The sequence below is a fragment of the Anoplophora glabripennis genome, unplaced genomic scaffold (assembly GCF_000390285.2).
Source record: "Anoplophora glabripennis isolate ALB-LARVAE unplaced genomic scaffold, Agla_2.0 scaffold476, whole genome shotgun sequence".
Classification (NCBI taxonomy): domain Eukaryota; kingdom Metazoa; phylum Arthropoda; class Insecta; order Coleoptera; family Cerambycidae; genus Anoplophora; species Anoplophora glabripennis.
Window position 1 is genome coordinate 24,013 of NW_019416653.1, and position 24,172 is coordinate 48,184.

Here is a 24,172-nt window from a genome sequence, read left to right on the forward strand (position 1 = left end):
ATATCATTAAAATATTTACTTTTAAATTTTAAAGCAATAAAAAAAGTTTGTTAATACAAATTAACCTCAAAATTTAGAACATTGTCCTTAAGGTACATAATTGATATTTACTTACGTTAAAATGATCCTCGCAACAAAAAAATGTTGATTTTGATTTAGGAACATCTCGCCTGGCTGCTTTAAACCATTTAACTTTGCGTGAAGAATTCTGCGGTACACTTATAAATGTTTTATTAGGGGCACTTATTGAAGTATTTTTACATCCGGGTACAAAACACCACTTATTTTGTGATTCGTACATGTATTATTATTTTTTTTTGTATTATATAATTATTATTTAAAAAAAGTAAATAAACTTGGCAAAATCTTAATAAAAACAGGAGTAAATAAAATAACCTCAACAGGTACTTGTACTTGGCTTTGTTGATATGAGTTCCTACGTCACAATAGTCTAGGCAACCAGTCGTACTCGATGAGGCATTTTTCGTGCCCAATATTTTACTTAAATTTGTATTTGTTTTAAAACTATTATAGCGATTTTTTTTAAACAAAAAAAGTTTTCATTCGTTATATATGGCTTAAGTACTTTCCATTTTTCAAGTAAAAAAAAATGTGAAAATACCCCATTCAGATTTTTGTCTGTCAGTTCTAAAATTTATTACCTCAACATTAGTACTCAAGTCATCATTTCCTACGATAAAACCCAAGATATCACAATATTTCTGCGAGCTATGAAATCTTATAATATTGGTTTATTAGTATTAAAATACAAATTATTCTCGGAGAACCATTTTGTTAGATCTTTTAATAAGACATTACAATTTGTGTCCAAATCCTCATCGTTTGTGTTCGATGTAATTAAAGATGTGTTATCCGCATACAGGGTAAAATTTGTGCTTGGTGAGATAGTATGTAAATCATTAACATATATTAAAAACAGTACCGGTCCTAGAGTCGAGCCTTGCGGTACACCCATCTTTGCAGGATACTGTACCGAACAAATATTTTTTACTGAGACATATTGGGTTCTATTCTTCACGAAAGTTTGCAACCAACTAAGAGGTAAGCTTCTGATACCACAAGAAATCAGCTTATATTTCAGTCTCTGATAGTCGACACAATCGAATGCCTTATTTAGATCGCAGAAGATACCGACCAGGCATTCATCAAGCTCTATAAAATTATAAACCTTTTCTAAAAAAGCTGGGATAGTTGTGCTTGTAGACATACCACTACGAAACCCGTGTTGATTTTCCGTTAAAATTTTAAATTTATCCAAAAAAGGCATCAGTCGTTCCAAAAAACAACATTCAAATACTGTTACAGGTCTATAATTATTCATATTATTTGTATCGCCACTTTTATAAATTGGTACAACCCTCCCAATTTTCAGGGACTCTGGAATACAACCAATAACTCTTTTTATTAGAAAAGTTGGTATATTGTTAGAACCTGACGATTTTTTGTTTTTTAATTTTCTTTTCAGTAAAGTGAGAAATGTTATATAATTTAAAATGATACAGATATTAACCCTTTATAGGACACAAGACTTGCTATTGCTATTTTAACACAAATTTTGGAGGATATTTTCTTTGGTGTTTAATAAGCAATAATATGATTTTATTTATTTGCAAAAATGTGTTTTTGCAAAATAATGTTTGAGAAATATTTATTCCAACGATCGTTTAATATTCCAAAATTTCTTAATTTAGGCACTGGGTGGATAATTTCCCACCAGGAATATTTTGGAAATGACAATAGATAAAACTATATATACAGGGTGGTCGCGATGTAATGGGCCAAAATTCATGACTAGATTCCTGACGTGAAAATATTGCGATTTAGACAAACTCACCTTAGTCCAAANTTGTAGTTTTTCTGGAAATCAAGGGAAACCTTGTTTTACCCTTAAAAACTCACTCCCTACCCCTTCCCGACCTCAGATCACCCGTAAATTATTTTTCCTTTCATTTCTGTTATATTCTCTTTCTTTTCCAATGGGTTTCATCCTATAATTTTTTTTGGTTTCAAAAATTATCGACCCTGGTCTATTAACTTTTAATCAAATTATGAATTTCAAAAATACGTTATTAAAGTACCCAAAGATGTACGTCGTCCAAATAATCATACCTATTGAAAATAATTTAGGTACTTACAAAAAAGCAAAATTTAGTAATTATTAAACGCATAAGTATAAAACAAACTACAACATATGCTCAAAATAAACATTTAAAAAACAAGGAGAAACACCTCAAAAAAAGGAAATAGTGGCACGCAAAAAACACTCCGACACAGTCGAATCCAGATACCAACTGTATTACTGGTTGCTGGACACCTTAGTACCTCGTGTTAATCGCCGCGCTATTGTCACATTGCACGATATGAATTTTATCGAATTTTAAATTTATTACGCTAATTATTTTTTAGAATTTATGGTATTCTATGCACGCAGTTATGTCAATATTCCTTAATTAATCGAACTTTTGTACATCAAGTTGGAGATTTTGACATTTTTTTTCTCGGAAATGGATGAGTTTAACCCATGTCATATAAGTTTTTTTTTGCTTATTTTAATTAAGGCAGTCAAATTTTTAACATCCTGTTTAACCAGTGAAGATGGAATTGTAATACTTCTGCTCCATGTCCGGGAGCATATTTTTAGTAATTTGGTGTTAAAAGTCTTATTTAAAAAAAAATAGACATAGGCTAGTTCTGATGTGTCAGATGAGTTTAAACGAATAGTGGATGTATTTTTATAGCGGGTACATCTTAGATCTAAAAATAATCAAATTTCTTTCAAAGACGATTTTAGACGGTGTTAGGACGGGCACACACAGAGCAAACACGTAGCACAGAAGTGACGTAAACGTGTGGGTGTGTGCATGTGTGTGTGATATGAGACTTCTTTAACGTAACGATATGAACACCGTGTAGGTTCTCATCTATGATCCAAGTTTACGACCGAGTCTAAATGTATAATAAACGCGATTTAACTTACTGTGCGTTTCTTGGGATAACAATAATTATTGAAAAAATTAATTCCTATTCTAAGAGAACGTTTCATCATATTTTTATTCACATCCTTAATGTAATTGATCTCGTAAAATGGTATTACCTCAATATTAATTAATTACCTTTTTCAGCACAAGATACATTAAAGAAGGAAATGTCCTCAAAACAAAAAGTCTCTGGTGAAAGCTGTCAGCTTTGTTTACTAAAATTTTCTAGTGAAAATGACTTCCAAGGTCATGTCAATTCTATTAAGCACAAAGTTCGAGAACTGTATTTAAACAATACGTAAGTATTCTGATTTGGTACTTTATAACCACGTTGAACTTTTAATATACAGGGTGTCCCACTGGGAACTGCGTTGCTCGATATCTAGGAAAGTACTGCTCCGAAATATTTGAAAAGTTGGCAACGTGGCAATGTCCCTGGGGCGAACACAACTAAAATATCTAGATCTTTCCAGCACTTCCGGTTATACCGGATATCGACACCAACTTCGTTATTTTAAACGGGACATCCTATATGTTATTGCATTTTCGGATTCTACGTGAAATTTGAGGGACACTTTATTAAATATTTCCTATACCTAGAAGTTATAGATTTTGAGATATAAATTTTTAAAGAAAAATTTTGACAGATGCAAGGGTCCGCGGAGATGCTAGTAACTCTTTTCAGGAGCGTGATATCAAGTGGATTTTTGGTACCTGTAAAGGGCATAGGTAACACTAAATTATGGTAAACAAATTAAAAATTCAATACTAGGTGTCTCATTTTTGCTGTTACATTTTGATAACTTCAAACAACTTTGTTAACTTAAATGGAACACCCTGTATTTTTTTACTCTGTCGTATGCAGATTGAAATTTCCCTTCAAGCCATATAATCACTATTAGGGTTGCCGTTATTACTTTTAGAGATATTTACAATTTTCTATTTTTTGGAAAGTTTTTCTCGTATCAAACCTGTTGTCAAATTGGCCATGACCAGAAACACTCCAAAAATAACTTGACATTTATCAAATTAGTTGTCAAATTATTGTTGTCTGCAATAGTTTTTGCTGAAAATGTAAATGAAAATGCCTCGGGATCGTTTAAATTATACTTATGAGGATTATTTTAATTTCTTTGTTATTTATGGACAAAAGAGTCTTTACAATCATGTTCTTGAAATTACTTTGTCACATTACGCATTTACGAGTTTTATTCGAAAATCAGACATTTTTCGAAAAACAACAACAAGAGAGTAGTAATTTGTAGAAAATTGGAAGACGAATCCGAAAATATCATGGTTGCTACCGTAAAGCAGTGGCGTACTATTTTATTTAGAAAAATATGTCACCGATACCCTGTTTCTCCGCCACTGGAGCATCTAAGTTTTTCGAAAAGGCCTCATATTTTGGAGTACACGAGCCCAATTTCAAATTATTTAACTTACTAGTTTTTAAATTATTTAAAAAAATTTAAAATATTTTTTTGAAGTTTAACACCCTGTATCTTTTTAATGAAGCGTCCTAGATAAAAACTTTATAGGAAAAACTCCCTTAAAATTCACCAAAGAATACGAGGTTTCAGGTGTTGGTCACCATTTGTGAATCACCCTGTATAAAATGAACTATTAACCCAAAATAACTCGATTTTCCGATAAAATTAAGGTTAACGAATATATTTTTTTCTCAGAAATATCGTTAGGACTTTTGAATGTGAATAACACTGGTTAACATATTAGTAAACCATTTTACAAAAATTTTGCCCTTAATTAATTGTACCATTAGTTTCATCAATGCACGTTAAGCATTTTTAGTAATTTTTAATAATTGTGATATTTTTTTCAAACTTCAACACCAAGTACCTCGAAAACTAGTTTATTTGTAGGTACACGGTGATTCACTATATCTTGACCTCCCTTTAACTTTTTTGTTTTAAGAGTTTAAAAAAATGTGAAATACAAAAGTTGATGAGTTTTTATGAAGTTTTAGAAAATGGTAGTAGAAAACAAATGAAGTTCAAACAAAATGACCGCGGATGTTAACTTTGTTAATTTAAATGGCACATCCTGTATATTTTTACATATTTGGATAGAACGTTCCTTGTCGAGCATAGTCATATAGGGTTTGTTGAGTCCATCTCTAATAATAGGCGAGATAATATTAAAAAACGAAATGATGTTTTTTTATTAAGAAAATAAGACATCTTGTAATTGTTAGACCTCTTTCAGGCATTTCTGCCTTTTTTCCAATTACGTAAGGATGTGGATTTAGTTGTAATATATTTTGACATATCGGACATTGATATAGTCCAAAATGCGTATAGGTATTTTAAGTAAATCTCACTAATTAGACCGTGTGAGGCCAATTACTCATGGACAATCTTATATATGGTACATTGTTATTGTTTGACAGTTTGTATTAGTATTTAATTAAAATGGGTTACACAGAAGTAGAAAATTTAAATATTATTAGGAATTAAAATAAACTATTGAAAATATCTTAACTACTCTATCTTAATTCCTATAATATTTAAATTTTCTACTTCTGTGTAACCCGTTTTAAATAAATAATAATACAAACTGTCAAACAATAACAATGTTGTCATAATATTTCCTGTCACTGTCACGGCCTACCATATAACATTGTCCATGAGTAAATAACCCCCTCACGGACTAATTAGTGCGATTTAGTTAAAATACTTATACCCATTTTGGACTATATCAATGTTCGATATGTCAAAATATATTGCAAATAAATCTAAATCTTTACGTAACTGGAAAAAAGGCAGAAATGCCCGAAAAACGTCCAACAATTACAAAATATTTTATTTTCTTAATAAAAAACGTTCTTTTCGTTTTTTAATATTATCTCGCTTATTGTTAGAGATGTACCCAATAAACCATATATGACTGTGCTTGACAGGGAACGTTCTATCCAAATGTGTAAAAATATACTGGGTGTTCCATTTAAATTAACAAAGTTAACATCTGCGGCTATTTTGTTTGAACTTCATTTGTTTTTCTGCTATCATATTCGAAAATTTCATAAAAAATCGTGCAACTTTTGTTCTTATTTCACATTTTTTTATAACACTTAAAACAAAATAGTTAAAGGGGGGGTCAAAATATAGTGAATCACCCTGTACATTAAATCCTTTTTTTATCACCAGATGTCATGGCATGTTAGAAAACACTCTGTATACAATTTTGACTATTTTTACGTTATTTCAGAGAAAACTTTGACCATAGAGAATTAATAAAATTTGAATTAATGGGCACAAACAATGTCAAAGATAACCATAATGCATCGATCAAATTGAAATTCGAAAGAAAAGTGCATGCACATGCAACGATCAAAGCAATCAGTATATGTGAAAGCAATATAGAAATCATAGAAGTCGTTCAGGTAAATCCACATAACAAAGGAATAACAGTAAATACGAAGTTTGAAAAGGAGAGGACTTTGAGACATGGAGGGAATTTTAGGATTCTCATAAAAGGATATTTCGAGAATAGTGCTTCATTTAAGTTACCTATTGTCGTAGTTTTTAGGATCGCCGCAGAAGAGGAAATGACTTATTTTCTGAAAGAAATAGTAAGTATTATATTCGTAATAACACAAAAACATCAAAAACCTCTGAACGAGCAGGAATAACGAACAAAATTTAAAAAATATTATAAAGGGTGTAGCACTCAGGGGGTACCTTTTTTAGGGTAAAAGTACGTATCCCTCTCGAAAAAAGAGGCTGAAATCTTTGTCAAACTTCACTTAATTCTTGTTTATGCCTTCACTGGGTAGCCACTAAGAATTAGCCCGGTAAGTTGTATCAGTGCACTATCAGCGTTGCCACTTGTTACCTTTTTATATCAACTATTAAAGAGTGACAATGGAAAATAATTTAGTAAAACATTATTTTTATATGGTTTGGCGACGTGTTATTTTAAAGTCATTACATTTTTTATACCTATCAATGCGAACAAAGCACTAAATATAAAAGAAACAACCTATAGCTGAAAAAAATAAAATATTTTACAAGTTTTTTAAATATTAACTAATATTGATACGCAGATACGAATATTAATTGTAAATAAAACTATTCTGATTTAAAATAATTATTTTTGCCATTTTTAAAAACATACATTACAAAAAAATAAATAAAAATACCTACTTACTGATCTGATTAACAAGAAATATTTTCCAATACCGTCTTAAGTTTTTGTAAACAATTATGTGTTGCTATTTTTTTAAGCTGTTTATGTATTTTATATGTGATCAATGTCGATAACATTTAAGGAGGTTTATCTGATTTGAAATTGACAAACAAATATTCATAAAAAAATTAATATAAGCTTATTAATATGAAGAAAATCCTCAAACAAAATTATGACTAGTTTGCATACCTAAGAGACGAGATATTAATAAAATAATTTTTCACGATTTAGTACGAAGTCTTATTTGATGAACAGTTTCCATAGCAACTTGTATAAATAGGAAACCGATATCTAAGGAACCGTATGATAGCTCGTAGAAATCGATTAGGTACTTGTAAGATACATAATTTATAATAATTCTCCTTCAAACTGCTGTCGTTGCCGAACTTATCGTCCATATGCGTGATAGCTGCAACGCCGCGGTCTCGACGTAGCGTATTATTTGAAATTTGCAGGTGTCCAAGCAAACAGAATGATCGAACGCGAGCGAGCGATCGCCGAGGCGAGCGAGCCAGCCAAGTGCAACGTTGACAAATCTAAAGGCTTACTACTTTAGTCACTAGCGAATCTACAGAAACTCTCGTTAGACTTTAGATGTACTTCCCGATAAACCTCCTTAATATTAACCTAATTTAGCTGAACTAAATTGCTATCATATGCAGACAGGGAAGTGTTTAGGAAAGTTAAAACAGGTGAACTTAAAAAGTTATAAATTTCTAAACAAAATACGGTATGTTCCTTCTCTTTTTTCTTATTCAAACACTTCAGCTCAGCCAATCGGTGTTAGACATATTAAATTAATCCAAAATAAACAGACATAGCAACAAAATGAAACCATCCTGTTCCGAACGCTTATGAAGTGTAACGGAGGCTAGCCTCCGTTCAGTTAAAATACCGTGTTACTATCTCTGAAAAGCAGCTACTGCCAGTTGATTTCGCACCTGGTATGATATGACGTGGTGGTGAAAGGGTGAAAAACAAGCTGCTACATCACCATTCGGTTACGTTTTTAATTTAGCTTCCAATTTCGTTTACGAGAAGTTGTTTGTGTGGTGTAGGCGTATAACCTTATGACATTATTTATTACAGCGTTTAGTGATTGGTGACAAATAGTGTTTTTTTGTGTTTTTATTTTAATTTTTCTGTCTAATATGAAAAAGCATGTATACGAATCAAGAAGCAGTTGATGTAATAGAACCTACTTTTTGTCAGGAGAAGACAATGCTGTTGCAAGAAGACAATATCAAATGGATTGTCCCGACCAACAAGTACCAAATAAGAAGATGCTTTTAAGGCTGGTTTAACATTTAAGAGATTGAGGAAGCTTTGAACAAATTTAGAGAGTGAGAAACTTAGAACCGCAAATTTTAAACATGATAGAAAAGGATCCTGGTATCAGTACTCGAATATTAGCCACAAGATTTCAAATATGTCATATGCTAGAAGAATCAGGCGAATAAACAGGTTATTTGTTTATTTGTGTGTATTTCATTTATCATTATCTGTTTAGTACTGTTTAAGTGTTCAGTTAGATTACTTGATAGGTACTGTTTCATAGTTTATCCAATTTAAAAGCATTAAATTTTCTTTTATGTGGGATGATATGGCTTGTAACGAGCACCCATTCAATAAAAGCAACTCGCCAAAAAGTATTACTTCTACTACTACTAAGTATTTGTTTTTTAATAACCTTTCCCTTAAATTATGAGATTTGACAACAATGCATACAGCAGTTAGCAAGTGTGCATGCGCTATGACTAATGCACCCCGTTTGAGGTCGCACTTGTCCAGAGGATGTGAAAATTGACAAAGAAAAAGGTTAAAAATCATTTTCACGACAGAATTGGAGAAAACAAACTCATAATACGTGTTTCTAAAAGTCGAAAATAGCCTCCTTATAAATATGACCGCCATACAAAGTTACACCCTGTATATGTTATCGTTTTAACTTTAAAGTTTTTGTATCGTAGTTTCTTGTACTTTAATATTTTTGAGTAGTTTATTACTTCTTAATCACTGCCAAATAATTACATAATTTTCAGATAGTCGAGGTTTCTTCTGAATTTTCTTCCTTGAAGGCAGGGGAACCTTATAAAAAACTAAAGAAAGTAACATTACCTCGAAAAAATGATGAAATTATTCTAGGGGAAATACCAGTGGGGTAAGCATGCATTTTTAATTTTTTGCTCAATATTGTGAAGCTCAATTTAAGATAATTAGTTTTTAATGTTGGTGTAGCTCTATGCAATAAATGTTGAGCGTCAGTGGAAATATTATAAAATTTGAATTTTATTTTATAAAATATATTTTTTTTACTTACCAGGCTAGCTTTTTATTTATTATCACTCAATTTGATCGTCAAATATAAATTGCAAATTAAAAAAAAAAATAGTTAAAAAATATTTTTCTTTTATAAAGTATTCTTGATTTAAAATGGGATTCTATTTAACGTTTGATAATTTTAATGACAATTAGATTACTTAGGTTTAATTTTGTATAAATAATATACATCAAATTTAATAGAACATGAGGTGTTATCTCAGTAGTCGGTTCACAAAATAGGTTTTACTTGTAATTAAGTTTGTTAAAAAAAAATTAAATAGTATTGTTGTAATCTGTATTTAAATTTTTATATTGACATAATAAATTATAAAATTATAAATTATAACCTTTCAAGAATGTCCCTATTTATCCTGCGATAACTTATTTTTACCCTTTTATTCTACAAACTAACATTTACTTATTACCTATACATACATATTGTCCTTTCTTTCTTTTAATGTCTTTCTTAAGCAGTAATTTTCTTTCTGCTATTTCTCTCCTGTCTACTTCGTTCTTTTCGTCCCCTCACTATCTCCTTTTTGTTAATTTGTTCCTTTCTCTGTACCTTTTACCGCTCTGCTGGCTGCAACTTCCGGACTCGCATTAATAGCTCCTACTCCTTATCTCCTTTATTACTAGCTACGACAATTCAAATAATTTTACTAATATGACTATTTGATTATTACTCTTTAGTTATCTGTAAAACTTCGTGTACACCCTTATTCTTTCTTCAAACATAATTTTTCTCTAATTTTAATTTTCACTTTTGACTGTTGTTATCTTCCTTCCTTTATAGTTTCCAGTACGATAAACAACAATGTTGCATTCTTCTTACTCCTTAAGAAAATTTTTTATTTTTCTTTCTCAGCAACTGATTTTCACTAGCCGCTTCGTGTCCTTTTTCTTTCGTCTTCTTTAATTTATTTAACTTTTTCTTATTCACTCTCCTTTTTCTGTTTTTGACAATCATATCTCTTCTCTCCTGTCTTATTTTTCATTTTTTTTGTCTGTATCCTTGATTACCACTGCACTGCGCTCTTATTTTTAAATACAATTTTCCTTAACTTATCCTTTTTAATTGAACCAATCAAATTACTATTTACTTTTTACATTTCCAATTTAACCTTTGCAATACTACTTAATCCTTATTTTGCTAAATACCCTTTATTTCATTGCCACTTTTATTAATTTAGAATGATATTTCATCAAAATTTATATTTTAATTTAACTTGTCATTTTGCATCTAATTGTCATCTTAATTTCAAACCTATGTATCAACTCTTACATTGTCATTCTTTGACATTAATCTATAGTAAATAAATTAAATGGTGTGATTAAACACATTAAAGATACTGAGTGAATCTGCCGAGGCAAATTTATTGAGTACCTATATTTTCACTTACTATTGAGCGATTTGACAATTTTATTCGTTTTTATTATATTTCTACTAAAACTGTTTCACTTCCGATATAATTAGGGTTATAAGTATACTCCAAAAACTTTTAGTACATTTATATCTAAATCTCTTTCAAAATTGCAAGATGAAGATAGTGCAGTGAATACGGTAGAAAACACAAGAAAGTCTCGAGATACAATATTTGCCCAAGATAAAATATTACATTAAAAATGGTAGATGCCAGTTATCATTTTTTTACAGAGCCATACTACTTTATTTGTCGAATTAATTGAACTGCATACCCATATCTCCTCCACTGGTGACTAGTAATACTTATTATTGAGATATACTGCAACAAAACTATCTAATCGCAACTCATACCAAGTTTTGATTAAATATCTCTACTCACTTTCAAGATATTAAAAAAATTTTTATGGAATTCTAAACATACTTTTTAAAATTTTTTTGACCAGCGGAACACGTCTTCAAAGTTTGCCGACTTAATCTTGAAAGACCCTGTATCAGAACTAATTGTAAGATCCGGTATTTCATTCTCCTATCACTTTCTGCGTTTGCATGTATTATATGTTACGTTACGTTCACTGGCTTTGTTCAGTACAATTTCTTTGAATTCAAGTTTGTTTTTTGATTATTGACTTCTATTTCCTTTTGTGTACCTATTTCAAGAGAATTTGTTAATGTATAAGCTTTAAAATTACACTTTTGCATATGTGTAAAATTCTACTCAAATAATGTTGCAATTTGTTATGTTAGAAGCATACAGGGTGATTCAGAACTTATCCAAAGAAAATTTTGAATGTACTCTTACAAATACAATTTTGTTAAAAAAAAATCAAAAAGGGCAGTTCGGAAATTATTTAAAAATACACTTCTGCACGGCACTGGAAACTGGTCCACTGTAAATCCTGAGCCAACTCAAGGCGAAGTGTAATAAAAAACGAACAAAAACTTGAAAGAATTTCGCAAGGAAAGAAATAAATAGAATTTTGTTAACACCTATTTTATATCAGCAAATTCAACTGCTTTTGCCGCTATTGTTATTATTAATTAATGAAATTAATTTGTGGTTTCACTTAATAAAATAATTTGACATACCTGATGTTACAACAACTGTTCAAAATTCTATCCACCGACGTGTAAATACATTTGGACCCGTCTTACACAGTTTCTACGAACTAATACAAATATTGTCTTGCTTCACCGTAACACAACTGCTTCACCATAACACAAATGTTGTCTTGCTTCACCATAAATTAAAACGATATCCATTAAATCCGAGTTGCTGTACACGGAAGCCATTTATGACACTAACTACTAAAAAACCATTGTAAACACTATCGCAATGACGTTAATACTACTTGTAAAATCGGATTTCAGTATTCGGAGTCGCTGGGACCACGTGGCTCTCCACGCGCATTGTGTAAAGCGCACAACGCGAATGACTCTACAGACTACAATTGTCCAGCGATGTAATGGTGGAAAGCACTACAAGTTCAATATTTTTTTTCTCGGAAACTATTAGGATTTTACAAAAAATTTTTTACAATATTGACTCCATTCTTTATGGCGCATCTATTCCCAAATTTTTTTGGGTAAGATGTGAATCACCCTGTGTAAGTTCTTTAAACGCTGAAAATTAAGTTTTTTATTTGCAATGCCAGTCGCACTAATAAAAAATAAAATGGTAAATATATAAAGCCTACACTACAGTCAAGTCTGAGTGAAAATTAACTCAATGATACACTAGGCACAGAACCAATGAATTTTAATCAAATCTGTGATTCTGTTACTTCTGAGTGACTTTTTACTTCACTATTCAAACTACTGGGCACAGAAATTAAGTGATATTTAAAAAATCCTAAAATTTTGGGTGATTTTCAAATGGAGAGAAATGGTCGTAGAGAGAATAAAAAAAAGAAAATTGAAGCTTCAAGTTTTGAAGTCCATAGGCCTTTTTAAAAAAAAGAAAAAATTTACAAGTTTTTTTCCCGTTGATTTTCTTATGATTACTCAAAAACTGCTGACGCTAAAAAATTTTAAACTGCAGATCTGAAAACTAGACAATTGAAGCTTCAATTTCCTTTTTTTTGTTCTCTCTACGACCATTTTCCTCCAAGTCTAAAAATCACCAAAAATTTTGGGATTTTTTTAATATCCCTTAATTTTTGTGCTTAGTGTAGTACAGTTTGAATTTTTAATTTTTAATATTAACTTAATTTTTTTTTGATAGAGAAATCGTATATTTTTCTATAGTCATTCTATACCGTTCAAATATATCAAAATTGTAAGTATTTGAAATACAGGGTGCGGCTAAAGTAACTATATGATTTGTTTTTTAAATAAATATTGAATGGAATGAAAAAACAAAAAATTTAATGATAAAAATAAAGTTTATTTTTACATTAATTATGAAAAATAATGTCAGTTAAATGAGAACCGTTTTCTCTAACGCAAAAATGTGCTCTTTTTATAGCATTTTCCATAACTTTGTTGAGTGTTTCTTGTGGTATACGATCAATTTCTTCTTGAATGTTGTCCTTTAGATGCTGCAAGGTTTGGGGCTTATTCACATAAACTTTGTCTTTGGCTTATTCACATAAACTTTGCTTTGAGATCATCATTAAATTTGACAAAAAGTTTTCATTTTGATCAACGAGATTTAAAACTGCTCTAGCATATTCCAAGCGCAATGCGAAGTCCTCAGGATTTAGTTTTTGGACTAGTTGGATTTTGTAACGGAAGAGGTGCAAATCGTGTTTCAAAATTTGCCGAAGAGTGCGGTCAGAAAGCTGCGACTGAGCAGATCTTCTTCTCGTTGATGTCTCCGGATTTTCTGCGACGCTCTGTCTCACAGCATCAATATTTTCGTCCGATCTGCCAGTTCGAGGTCTGCCCGTACGTCTTGAATCTCCGACAGTCCCAAATTCAGCAAAATTATCCACCAACGAACTAATGGTTGGACCCGATGGAGCAGTTCTTACACCATAAAATCTTCTGTATGCACGTTGAGTATTAATTATCGAACGATTATATTCAAGGAATAGAAAAACAATCTTAGTTCTTTGCGCAATTGTATAGCGTTCCATTTTTATATATTCTCCCAAGTTTAATTCCTGAAATAGAAAAAAAATATATGAAATATTCACAAGCAAAGAAGTTACAATTTTTTACATCATATAGTTACTTTAGCCGCACCCTGTACTACAACAGAATTGACACTAAAATTGGTTTTAAAGATCGAATAAATACAACCAATCATTAATTAAAATACATAATTTTATTATATTCCACCATTATTGGACACTTTTATTGTTTTTGTTAATATTTTCCAGACATGCATCCAGTTACAAAGAAACTTATCCACTAAAACAATATCCGATCCCAACAGGTCTTCAAATACGGCTAAGAGATTTAATAAGATCATATCCAATGTTCGTGGAGAAATACGCACCCGAAAATGCGGACAGTTTCTACAATATGTTTGCCACAGTACTGAATTTACATCCTAGTTTAATCGAAGCGAATTATTTCGATCTTTTGGACGCATTGCTTAATATAGAAGAGAATCAGATAATGGTGGATGTAAGAGATTATGACACGATGTCGAAGTTAAGTTTTATCGGAGGAAACACATACGACTTAGAGGTATGTCTTCATCATCATCTTTTAAATATACTATGCAATAATGTCGATTGAATGATGTCAAAAACAGAATTTTCAAAAATAAAATTTATGGATTGAAAGTAAAAAGCTTTTACCATTCAATCTAAAAGTTTTATGTGTCTGAAGGTGAAATTTGTGGAGTTGAATTATAAAACAACAAAGATCAATATGGTATCCCCTCAAAAAGCAAATAAAAAAGATCGGTTAAGTCATCACTTTCCAATTACTTTTAAAATTAGTTTCGTGAGGACTGACAATTTGCTTCCAATTCTCAAACTGCTGTAACATCTTTCAAAGCGTTTTTATTAGTGCTAGTTTGAAATTAGAACTATGTAAGCACTTTCAGTTCCTTTACTATACTTTGTTGGAGGAAATCCATTAATCGACAATACATCATTAAGTTTGAGCTTCAACTGCAAATTTAATTGAGGAAAAAGTGAGAATATATTGGCGATGAAAGTGTAAAGTACATGTAAATAAGTCAGAGCCTCATATGTGAAATTGTGAATTTACATAATATACTGACTGAACTTATACAACTAAATGATGTTAATTTCAGATCTGCGTTTAATTTCTTGTATCATGTACATTTTTTGAACACAAGACACCTAATCAAATAATTATAAACATACGTTTATCTTTTATAAAAAAAAAAATGATAAAATATGGGATATAAATTTTATTTTTATATGTTTTGTTGTAGCCTATAAGTTGCTTGGGGAATCCCAGTAAAAGTGTGGGGAAATACCATCCTTATCATTGAATTATATTCAAACTATTTAATTTGTTTGCATATAGATTTTCCATTGAAATTAATGAGGTTGCCAACCTTCTCAACAAAAAATCAGTAAACACTTTATTATCAAAGTGAAAACAAGTAGATTTGCCAATAACCGTAACTTTATACGTTTGTATGTATATCTTGTTTTATATTAAACAGCCTTTATAATTGATTACAAGGCATATAACCGTCGAACCTAGGCAACCAACATTGCGCGATTGGTAGTATCAACTAAAAATCTCTAAATCTGGAGTGGTTGAAGGGGTTAGTTGTAATTAATTGAAATTGTTTTTTAAATTGACTGACGTGAACTGTCGACATTAAACTTAATACATACAATTTAATATTGCACTCATCAAAACTTTACTTTTGTTTTTTTCAATAAATTAACTTTATTAAAAAGAGAAAACTATCATACTTCACTTATTAATAAACAATTTGCAAATGTTTGCTATGAAAACTAAAGAGCATGTTGTGAACCTATAACAGTTCTTTATGTTTTTATTTTATTACACACTGAAGCAGGGATAATTTATTTTTTTATATAGAAAAAATAGCATTATAAAAATGTTCCAGTCTACTGTATGATTAATAGACATCGCAAACTTTGTGGCGACGCGACGATCAAATAAATAAACAGTAGTACCTAATCTATATTATGCTAGAAATAGGCTAAATCTATGGTCAAGTCATGTGCCGCTCACGATACACAATGCTATTGACTGCCACAAAAACACTTGCCATACACTCGACCAAGCAAAGTACAATGAAATAAACGGCCAACGTCCCTCAGCAAAAAACCTGGATTGTTCACCGGCACGCCAGGCGAACAGGGCAGGCATTAGGGTGACGCTAAATACGTGTCGAATAAATTGATCGATGCGAAGCTTCAGATCATCGGCAGACATGTACGTAGTATTGTTGAATGACGCGGATAGTGAGTTTACTAAAATGTAAAGCAGTTGATACTTCGCTACTATTAGTAAATATAACATATAACAAAGAGTAGAAAATTCTGCATCCGAATATGACATTGACTGTGACCTCAAGGTCAATGATCAAGGGCAGTACAAGGTCAAATGTTGATACTTACTGTATTTTTTTATTTTTCAGAAGGAGTGACAGTCTTTGAGTAAATACCTGATGGTACTCTTAGTGACCTTGATCTTCGATTTTGCCATGAATGGTGGAATAATTCCTCACTCTTGCCTTCAGTGGCCGGATTATTTCTTACTCTCGCCTTCAATAGTCATATTATTTTTCAGTTTTAAAGTTAGGATTTCACAAACTAACTCGACCATCTGCGAAAACTAAAAAAAATTAAGTCCCTTCTATTCCATTGTCAAAAATAAAAAATGATAGCCGGAATAATCACTTGATCTCTACCTGACCTTGACATTACATGTAGAATTCTACACTCTTCTATTGCTAGCGTCGATTCCAGCGTCGAAATAAGGGGTTGCTACTCCAAAAACCGATATGACCTTGATATGTTCTTTCGACATTGACCTCAAGATCAAAGTCACTAAGAATTACCGTCAGGTATCTACACAAAGACTATCACTCCCTCTAGTTCCGTAGTTAAAAGTAAAAAATTACAGTAAAAATCAGCATTTGACCTTGTACTGCCCTTGATCTTTGACCTTGAGGTCGTGGTCAATATCATATTCGGATGCAGAATTTTCTGGTCTTTCCATTTCCGGGGTCGAGAAGGAGGGTCGCCATTTTAAAAAACCAACTTGATCATAACCTTGAACCTTGACCTGAAGGTCAAGGTTACCATCGGATGCGCCGCTCGCACTGATTTTTTTCATGGTAGATTTCATAATAAAACATTGAAACCTGTCATTTTTTTAATTTCAAATTTGCAACCTGAAAAGTTTTTTATTTTTTAGCCTTAGTTGCAAAATGAAATATACGACGCACTCGCGTGATATAGTTATATATTATTATTATATTCGGAAAGCTTATGAAAAGAGCTTTAAGTTAAAAAAAATCGTCAAGATTCGTTGAAAAACAACGGAGTTACAGACTGTCAAATATATTATTTTCAAGCGAATTTTCGCTTTTTTAACGGCAGAACTATGAATATTATCGTCATTTTCTTCAGACTCGCTGTCGTTCGCTTCCCCCACCCTTCCGCCGCGCCACGGCTCGCCGAAAAAACAAGCGACCCACTGACTTTTGACAATATTTCTTATGCACTTAACATACTTCCCCATATAAAATATTTTTATCTGGGAAAGTACTCGGGTTGCCGGTTATGACAGTATTTTTTTGCCGCTACCAAAATAATATGCCGTCAAATTTGACAGTCTGTAACTTCGTTTTCTCTTCAACGAATCTTGACGATTATTTTTTAACTTAAAGCTTTTCATAAGCTTTCCGAATATGTAATAATATATAACTATATCACGCGCGTGCGTCGTATATTTCATTTTGCAACTAAGGCTACAAAATAAAAAAAAACTTTGCAGGTTGCAAATTTGAAATAAAAACAAAATTATAGATTTCAATGTATTATTATGAAATCTACCATGAAAAAAATCAGTGCGATTGTGGAAGATGCTTGGGATCGTCCAGACTAATAATTAGTTAATTTGTTTATAAGGCCATAACTTGTAAACTATTCAACTTACCGATTCCAGATTTCGTGTGAGTTATTAGACAGTTATAAGGAATGAGAGGATGCGATGCCAAAACGTTCTGGTAATAATAACGCAGTTTATAAATGTTTAATTCAAAAGTCATAAATAAACTTCTTCTGTTTATAACTTTTGATCTAATCAATATCTTTTCTCGTGGAAATGATCGGAAAAAGTTATAAGCGAAAAACATGAATTCACGTAAAAATTATACAATTAACCAGCCTGTAAAAAATCTTCCCCCCATTTGGAAACTAATATGTTATTGTACATAATTAGCATCTATAGTGATAAATTCAGCTTGCCGAAAAAAAAAGGCGCGTCCAACTCTATATTCCCTGGCCTAAATATTTACTCTGGATATTTATTGATGAAACAATGCCTTATAAGAGAATAGGTTCCAGGATTGGCTGAAGCTCGACCGTCTCTAGTAGTGCATGATGCAGTGTACGTTAAAGAAAATATAGCAGACAGCAAGAAATTTCAAGGAATAGTTAGTAGCGTATTTGAGAAATCTGTACGATTAAGTTTCAACCGCAAGTAAAGCAAACGTTAATGATCACTAGCAATTTCCTCACTTATGTACCTTTACAGATTTACAGATATATACAGCAAGGAAAAAGTGTATCATATTGAATTCGGTTATAACAGAAGATCACTGAAGGTTCAAAAGCAGGCCCTATTTTTAGCGCGAGATCACCGCATTATATCATACTTTTACCCCAAAGGAGATCAGGGGGATATAAGGGAAACATCTAAGAAGTGAGTTTAAAGGCATTTAATGTACCTAAATGTAAATTGTAAACAAGCCGTTTTCAGGATACAATATTTTAACCCTATGTTAAATGAGGAGCAGAAAAGGGCTGTTGCGAATATACTGAAGGAAAGGTCGGCACCGTATTTAATTTTTGGACCGCCAGGAACTGGGAAGACTGTAACCATTGTGGAGTCGGTATTGCAGGTATGCATTTTTAAAGACGTTTTTAACCCTCAAAGGTCACACTGGTGCGAATTGGGTGATTGCTAACTTTGAAACTTTGTCTTCTTTATTTGTTAACAAAACAACGTATTTATTTCAAAACTGGGGTAAAATTTTCCGAGAAATCGAATGATGTAATTAGTTTTGAAAAAAAATTATTTGTAAATAAAAAATGTGATTGAAAAACATTTTTCGAAATATGACTTTTTTTAATTCGTATTTTTTATAAATAATGACTAGAGAAAAAGTAAAAAAAAGGATTTTGAAGTTCAGTCTGTATTTCAAAACAAAAAAATATCCCATATTGATAAAACGATATTATCGATTTTTCCCGGTATCTCGAATATAGGCATTTTTTGAAGTTGTGATTTCTTCCTCCTTTTCTGTAAATTGATGTTTATTTTGCACTCTTTTGTTATAAGAATATTAATTTAAACAATATTAACTAAAAGATTGCCAGATACTTGTTACAACTAAATTATGAATGAAAAAATTATTAACAATAACTAAATAAATAATGTTCTAGTCAATTCGACACGTAGAATGAGGTGAAAAAAATCGGAAATGTGCATTTCAATTTACTTTATTTCTAGATTATATGATATAAATTCAGCCACATTTTGTCAGCTGTTAAAAAAACGGTAGTGCGAATTCGCACTAGTGTGACCTTTGAGGTTAAAAATCATGAAATGAATATTAATTATTTTATTATAAATATTATTATTTATTATTAATATTAATATTAATTATTAATAGTCTGCTTGCAATCAAATCAGTCTATTTACGAGAGGTCTGCAATAACGTAAGCTTGCGAAATGATACAGTGTTGCCAAATTGTATTTTTTTCAGGATATTTAAGAAAATTTACTTTTGATAGTATGTAAATTCAGTTTATTAAAATTGTAGCCTAGAACCACAAACTACGAGGTACTGTTTGTGAAAAGAACTACTAAATTTGACGTCACTGCAGAAATTATCTTAATAAACTTTAGTTGATCTTATAATTCAGTAGTAGACTGTGCCAATTAATAAATTCATATATACCCAATTTTTTTCTAATATTGAATGTACAAAGTTTCCTCAAATCGTCTTAACCACTGATACTAGGACAAAAAATTTTTGAGCAGAAATTTGTCTCTTTGGGAAACGATTGTGTTTAGTTAAACAGCGTAACGCATTTTATTTCTCAAAAAATTGATATGCCTTGTTAGAAAATAGAAAATATATATTCTGTGTAGGTAACGTGACTTTCTCGTATAAGATATTAAAAAAAAAAATTAGTAATAGCTCAGAATTAAAAAAACATTTTTTCGCCCGTTTTTGCGTAGTGTGTAGCAAGAACGGGGAAGGTCGTCCAGAGGTCTCCGTTGATCGTCATGAAAAATCTAGGTGAGCATAATTCGATTTTTCCAATATTTGTACGACTTAACCCTACTTAAGGGGTGGAAACCACCCCTAAAACAAGAAACGTGAGAAAATGGTCGATCAATTCTTGGTAAAAATTGACGGGAATTTGAATGGCAAGGAAGAGATCAGGGATGTTCTTCCAAATATGCTCAAGGTGAAAAACATCCCCCACGTGGGGGTAAAACCACCCCTATTGCCGAAAACCGGCGGCAAATGATGTTCCGTTCATGAATTGCCTTTTTGTCATGCCACGTGAAATTGCAAAATTGAATTTTTTGCCATGTGAAATTCCCCCAAGTTTACCAAGAATTTATCGACTATTTTCTCATTTTTCTTGTTTTACGGGTGGTTTCTACCCCTTTAGTAGGGGTAACTGATCAGAATTCGACAGAAGAACGAATTTTGTGGGTCTAGATTCCATATCAATTGGAGTTATGAGGAATAGTGGCGCAAAAAAGATAATTCATAAAGGGAATATCATTTCCTGCCGGTTCTCGACAATAGGGATGGTTTCACCCCCAGGCGGGGGGTGTGTTTCACCTTTAGCATATTTGAAAGACATTCCCGATGTTATCCTTGCCATGTATGGTTCCGCCAATTTGTAGCAATAATTTATCGAGTATTTTCTAATTTTTCTTCTTTTAGGGGTGGTTTCCACCCCTTAAGTAGGGGTAACTGATCAGCATTCGGCCGAAAAACGAATTATGGGGGTCTAGATTCCATAGCAATTGGAATTACGAGGAATAGTGGCGCAAAAAGGTAATTCATGAAGGGAACATCATTTGCCGTCGGTTTTCGGCAATAGGGGTGGTTTTACCCCCACGCGGGGGGTGTTTTTCACCTTGAGGTTTTTTGGAAGAACATCCCTGATATCTTCCTTGCCATTCAAGATCCCGCCAATTTTTACCAAGAATTGATCGACCATTTTCTCACGTTTCTTGTTTTAGGGATGGTTTCCACCCCTTAAGTAGGGGTAAGTCGGGCAAATATTGGAAAAATCGAATTATGCTCACCTAGATTTTTCATGACGATCAATTTAAGCCCACAGAGACCTCTGTACAACCTTCCCCGTTCTTGCTACACACTACGCAAAAACGGGCGGATTTTGCGGTCACTCTTTAATCCCTGTTCAAAAGAGTGACTCCAAAAACAGCCCGCAAATCGCCCATTTTGGCAAACTCGTAATTCGTTAAAAATTTATTATATATCATTAGAACGTGTTACTGAGAAAGTTCCAAGATAGTTCAACTTTGGTTTTGGAGATATGAGTGATACATGTCATAATACTCGTGATCCTATGTATGGAGCATATCACTATACACCTTTAAGATTAACTGTTTTTTAGATGGCCTATCATCAAGGTCAAAGTGGTTACTTAGGTTTTTGGGGTTGCTGATTATGAATCTGAAGTCAGAATTTCAAAATTCAATATGGTGGATCCAATATGACGGACAAAATTTTTGAAATTGAACCAAATTCGACCAAACTGGGCATACAGGGGTTTTCGGGGTCGTTGATTACGAATCCGAAATCAGATTTGCAAAATTCGAAATGGTGGATCCAAACTAACGGACAAAATTTTAAAAATCAATGCAATGCTATCAAGTCTTCGTCTTTTTGGGTTATACTTCGTTCGTAAATTATTAATAGACGATAAAGTCGGAATGTTGGCACTAAAAACATTTTTTGATCTTTTTTTAATTTTACAACCGAGTCAAGTTATAGAAGAAGGCATTTTTCTGAAATAATTGCAGTGGAAATAATCTAAAAAGATTGACCAAATAGGTTAATAGAAGAAAAAACAGTATAATTAAAGCAAACACTGTAAGCAAAAATACCTAAATCTAATTATACTATTAGAGGAGAAAGAGTAATTAGAGTACTTCAGAGGTGCTCGCTGGAACTCCAAGTGAAAAGTGCTCGGGCGGCCAGTTGCGCAAACCTTTATATTTTTTCAAACACAACTCTCTTGCAGGCAAATGCGCCACCTATCATCCCTCCGCGGTACTAGATTGCTGGATTCGTTATCAGCGACCCCGAAAACCTAAGTAGCCAGCTTGTCCTTGATGATAGGCCATCTAAAAACCAGTGAATCTTAAAGATTTAAAGTGATATGCTCGATACATGAGATTACGAGTATTATGACATGTATCACTCATATCTCCAAAACCAAAGCTTGGAACTTTCTCAGTAACACGTTCTAATGATATACAGTAACTTAGCACAAAATTTTCAACGAGTTGCCAAATGGACAATTTTCGTAGTCACTCTTTACAAGCAATATTCCTATTTTGATATTGATATGATATTTTTTAATTTTGTAGGTTTGAACTCGAGCAAGAATCAGTTCATACAAGAGAGATAACTTTCTTAAACTACATTGTAATTATAATTAAAATTTTATTTTGTAGGTATGGAAAAACAAACCACAAGCCAGAATATTAGTGTGTGCTCCATCCAATTCAGCAACTAATGAAATAGCTGTTAGGTTAGCAGAAAAATTACCTAATACGGAACTATTTCGTTTAATTGGTTACATGTGTGGTAAGGGCAGCACATTTACACAAATAGAAAACATAGTAAACATCAATAAGGACGGATCTTTTTATATGCCATCGATGGAAAGGTTACTTAAGTACAGGGTTGTACTGACTACCTTAGTAACAGCTGCAAGGTAAGGAAAAGCTTTTTCTTGGAAGTAGTAGAATATTAAACCTTTGAATTTTCCTCAGAAAATCATAGATAAAGAATTAGATGTTAATATTTCTTCTAGAATATTTAGTAGATGAGTAGTAGTCTTTTATTATTTTCCATATCACTTTCTCTTAATTATTTTCCGCAGCTAATGGTCCAAAGTCAACAGAACTTTCTCTAATATATTTTTCGTTTCAATAAGTATGTTTTGAATTATTTCCTTATACAGGGTGTTTCAGGATTAAGTCGACAAACTTTAAGAAGATATTCCTCATAATAAAATAAGAAAAAAATCAAGTATAATTTTTTTCCATAGACGCCTCATTTTCGAAATATAGGGCGTTAAAGATTAAAATTTTTTTTTTACATAACTTCTAAATGAAGAAGGCCAAATTTGGCAGTGACACATCTTCTTATAAGATACCATTTTTCCATAGAAGTAGAAGTCCTGCAACTAGTGGCGGAGTTATGGGGACTCAGACTCATTGAATTATAAAAAAAATAAATACGACCCTACTGAAAATGAAGCTGTTTTTAGATAGAACAGTTTGTTATTGACAAAAAGTGTACATTCACTTTTTTTCCTAACTCTTATAGTTTCATAGCAAATTGATTTTTCGGAAGGGTGCTTCTGGATTCTGTCGATAAACTTCAAAATTAACCTCAACAAAAATTTTCGAATGGGAATTTTAAACCAAAGGAACAACCATAATTGGTCCTACGAGAATCCACGGGCGGTAAGGGAACATAGTTTTCAGCATGAATTCCAATGTAACATATGATTGGGTGTGTTGGACAACACTATGTTGGTCCTTATTTCCTTCCGCATCGGTTAAATGCTGACATGATTATCGAGTTCCTTGAAAATGGTTTTCAAGATCTGTTAGAAGATGTTCCGCTTAATACTCGAATGAAAAGTTGGTTTCAAGTAGATGGTTGTCTTGCCCATTTTGGTAGAGGTCCTAGGGAGTGGTTAAATATTAATTATCCCAGGAGATGGATTGGTCGTGGAGGACCTGCAGCGTGGCCCGCACATCCACCGGACTAGACACCGATGGA

The 24,172-nt window shown here is 32.1% G+C and overlaps 1 protein-coding gene across 1 annotated transcript in view; it reads left to right on the forward strand.

Annotated features, from left to right (window-relative positions):
* Window positions 1-3,151: 3,151 nt before the first annotated feature.
* Window positions 3,152-24,172, forward strand: part of LOC108909502 (putative helicase mov-10-B.1) — a gene marked incomplete at its 5' end in the record, with an annotated part of 61,630 nt that continues 40,609 nt past the window's right edge. Inside the window, 8 exon segments of the mRNA XM_018713865.1 lie at window positions 3,152-3,297; window positions 6,225-6,588; window positions 9,248-9,366; window positions 14,277-14,589; window positions 18,431-18,573; window positions 18,628-18,795; window positions 18,853-18,994; window positions 22,831-23,093. Of these exon segments, the coding sequence (XP_018569381.1) occupies window positions 3,152-3,297; window positions 6,225-6,588; window positions 9,248-9,366; window positions 14,277-14,589; window positions 18,431-18,573; window positions 18,628-18,795; window positions 18,853-18,994; window positions 22,831-23,093 (1,658 nt within the window).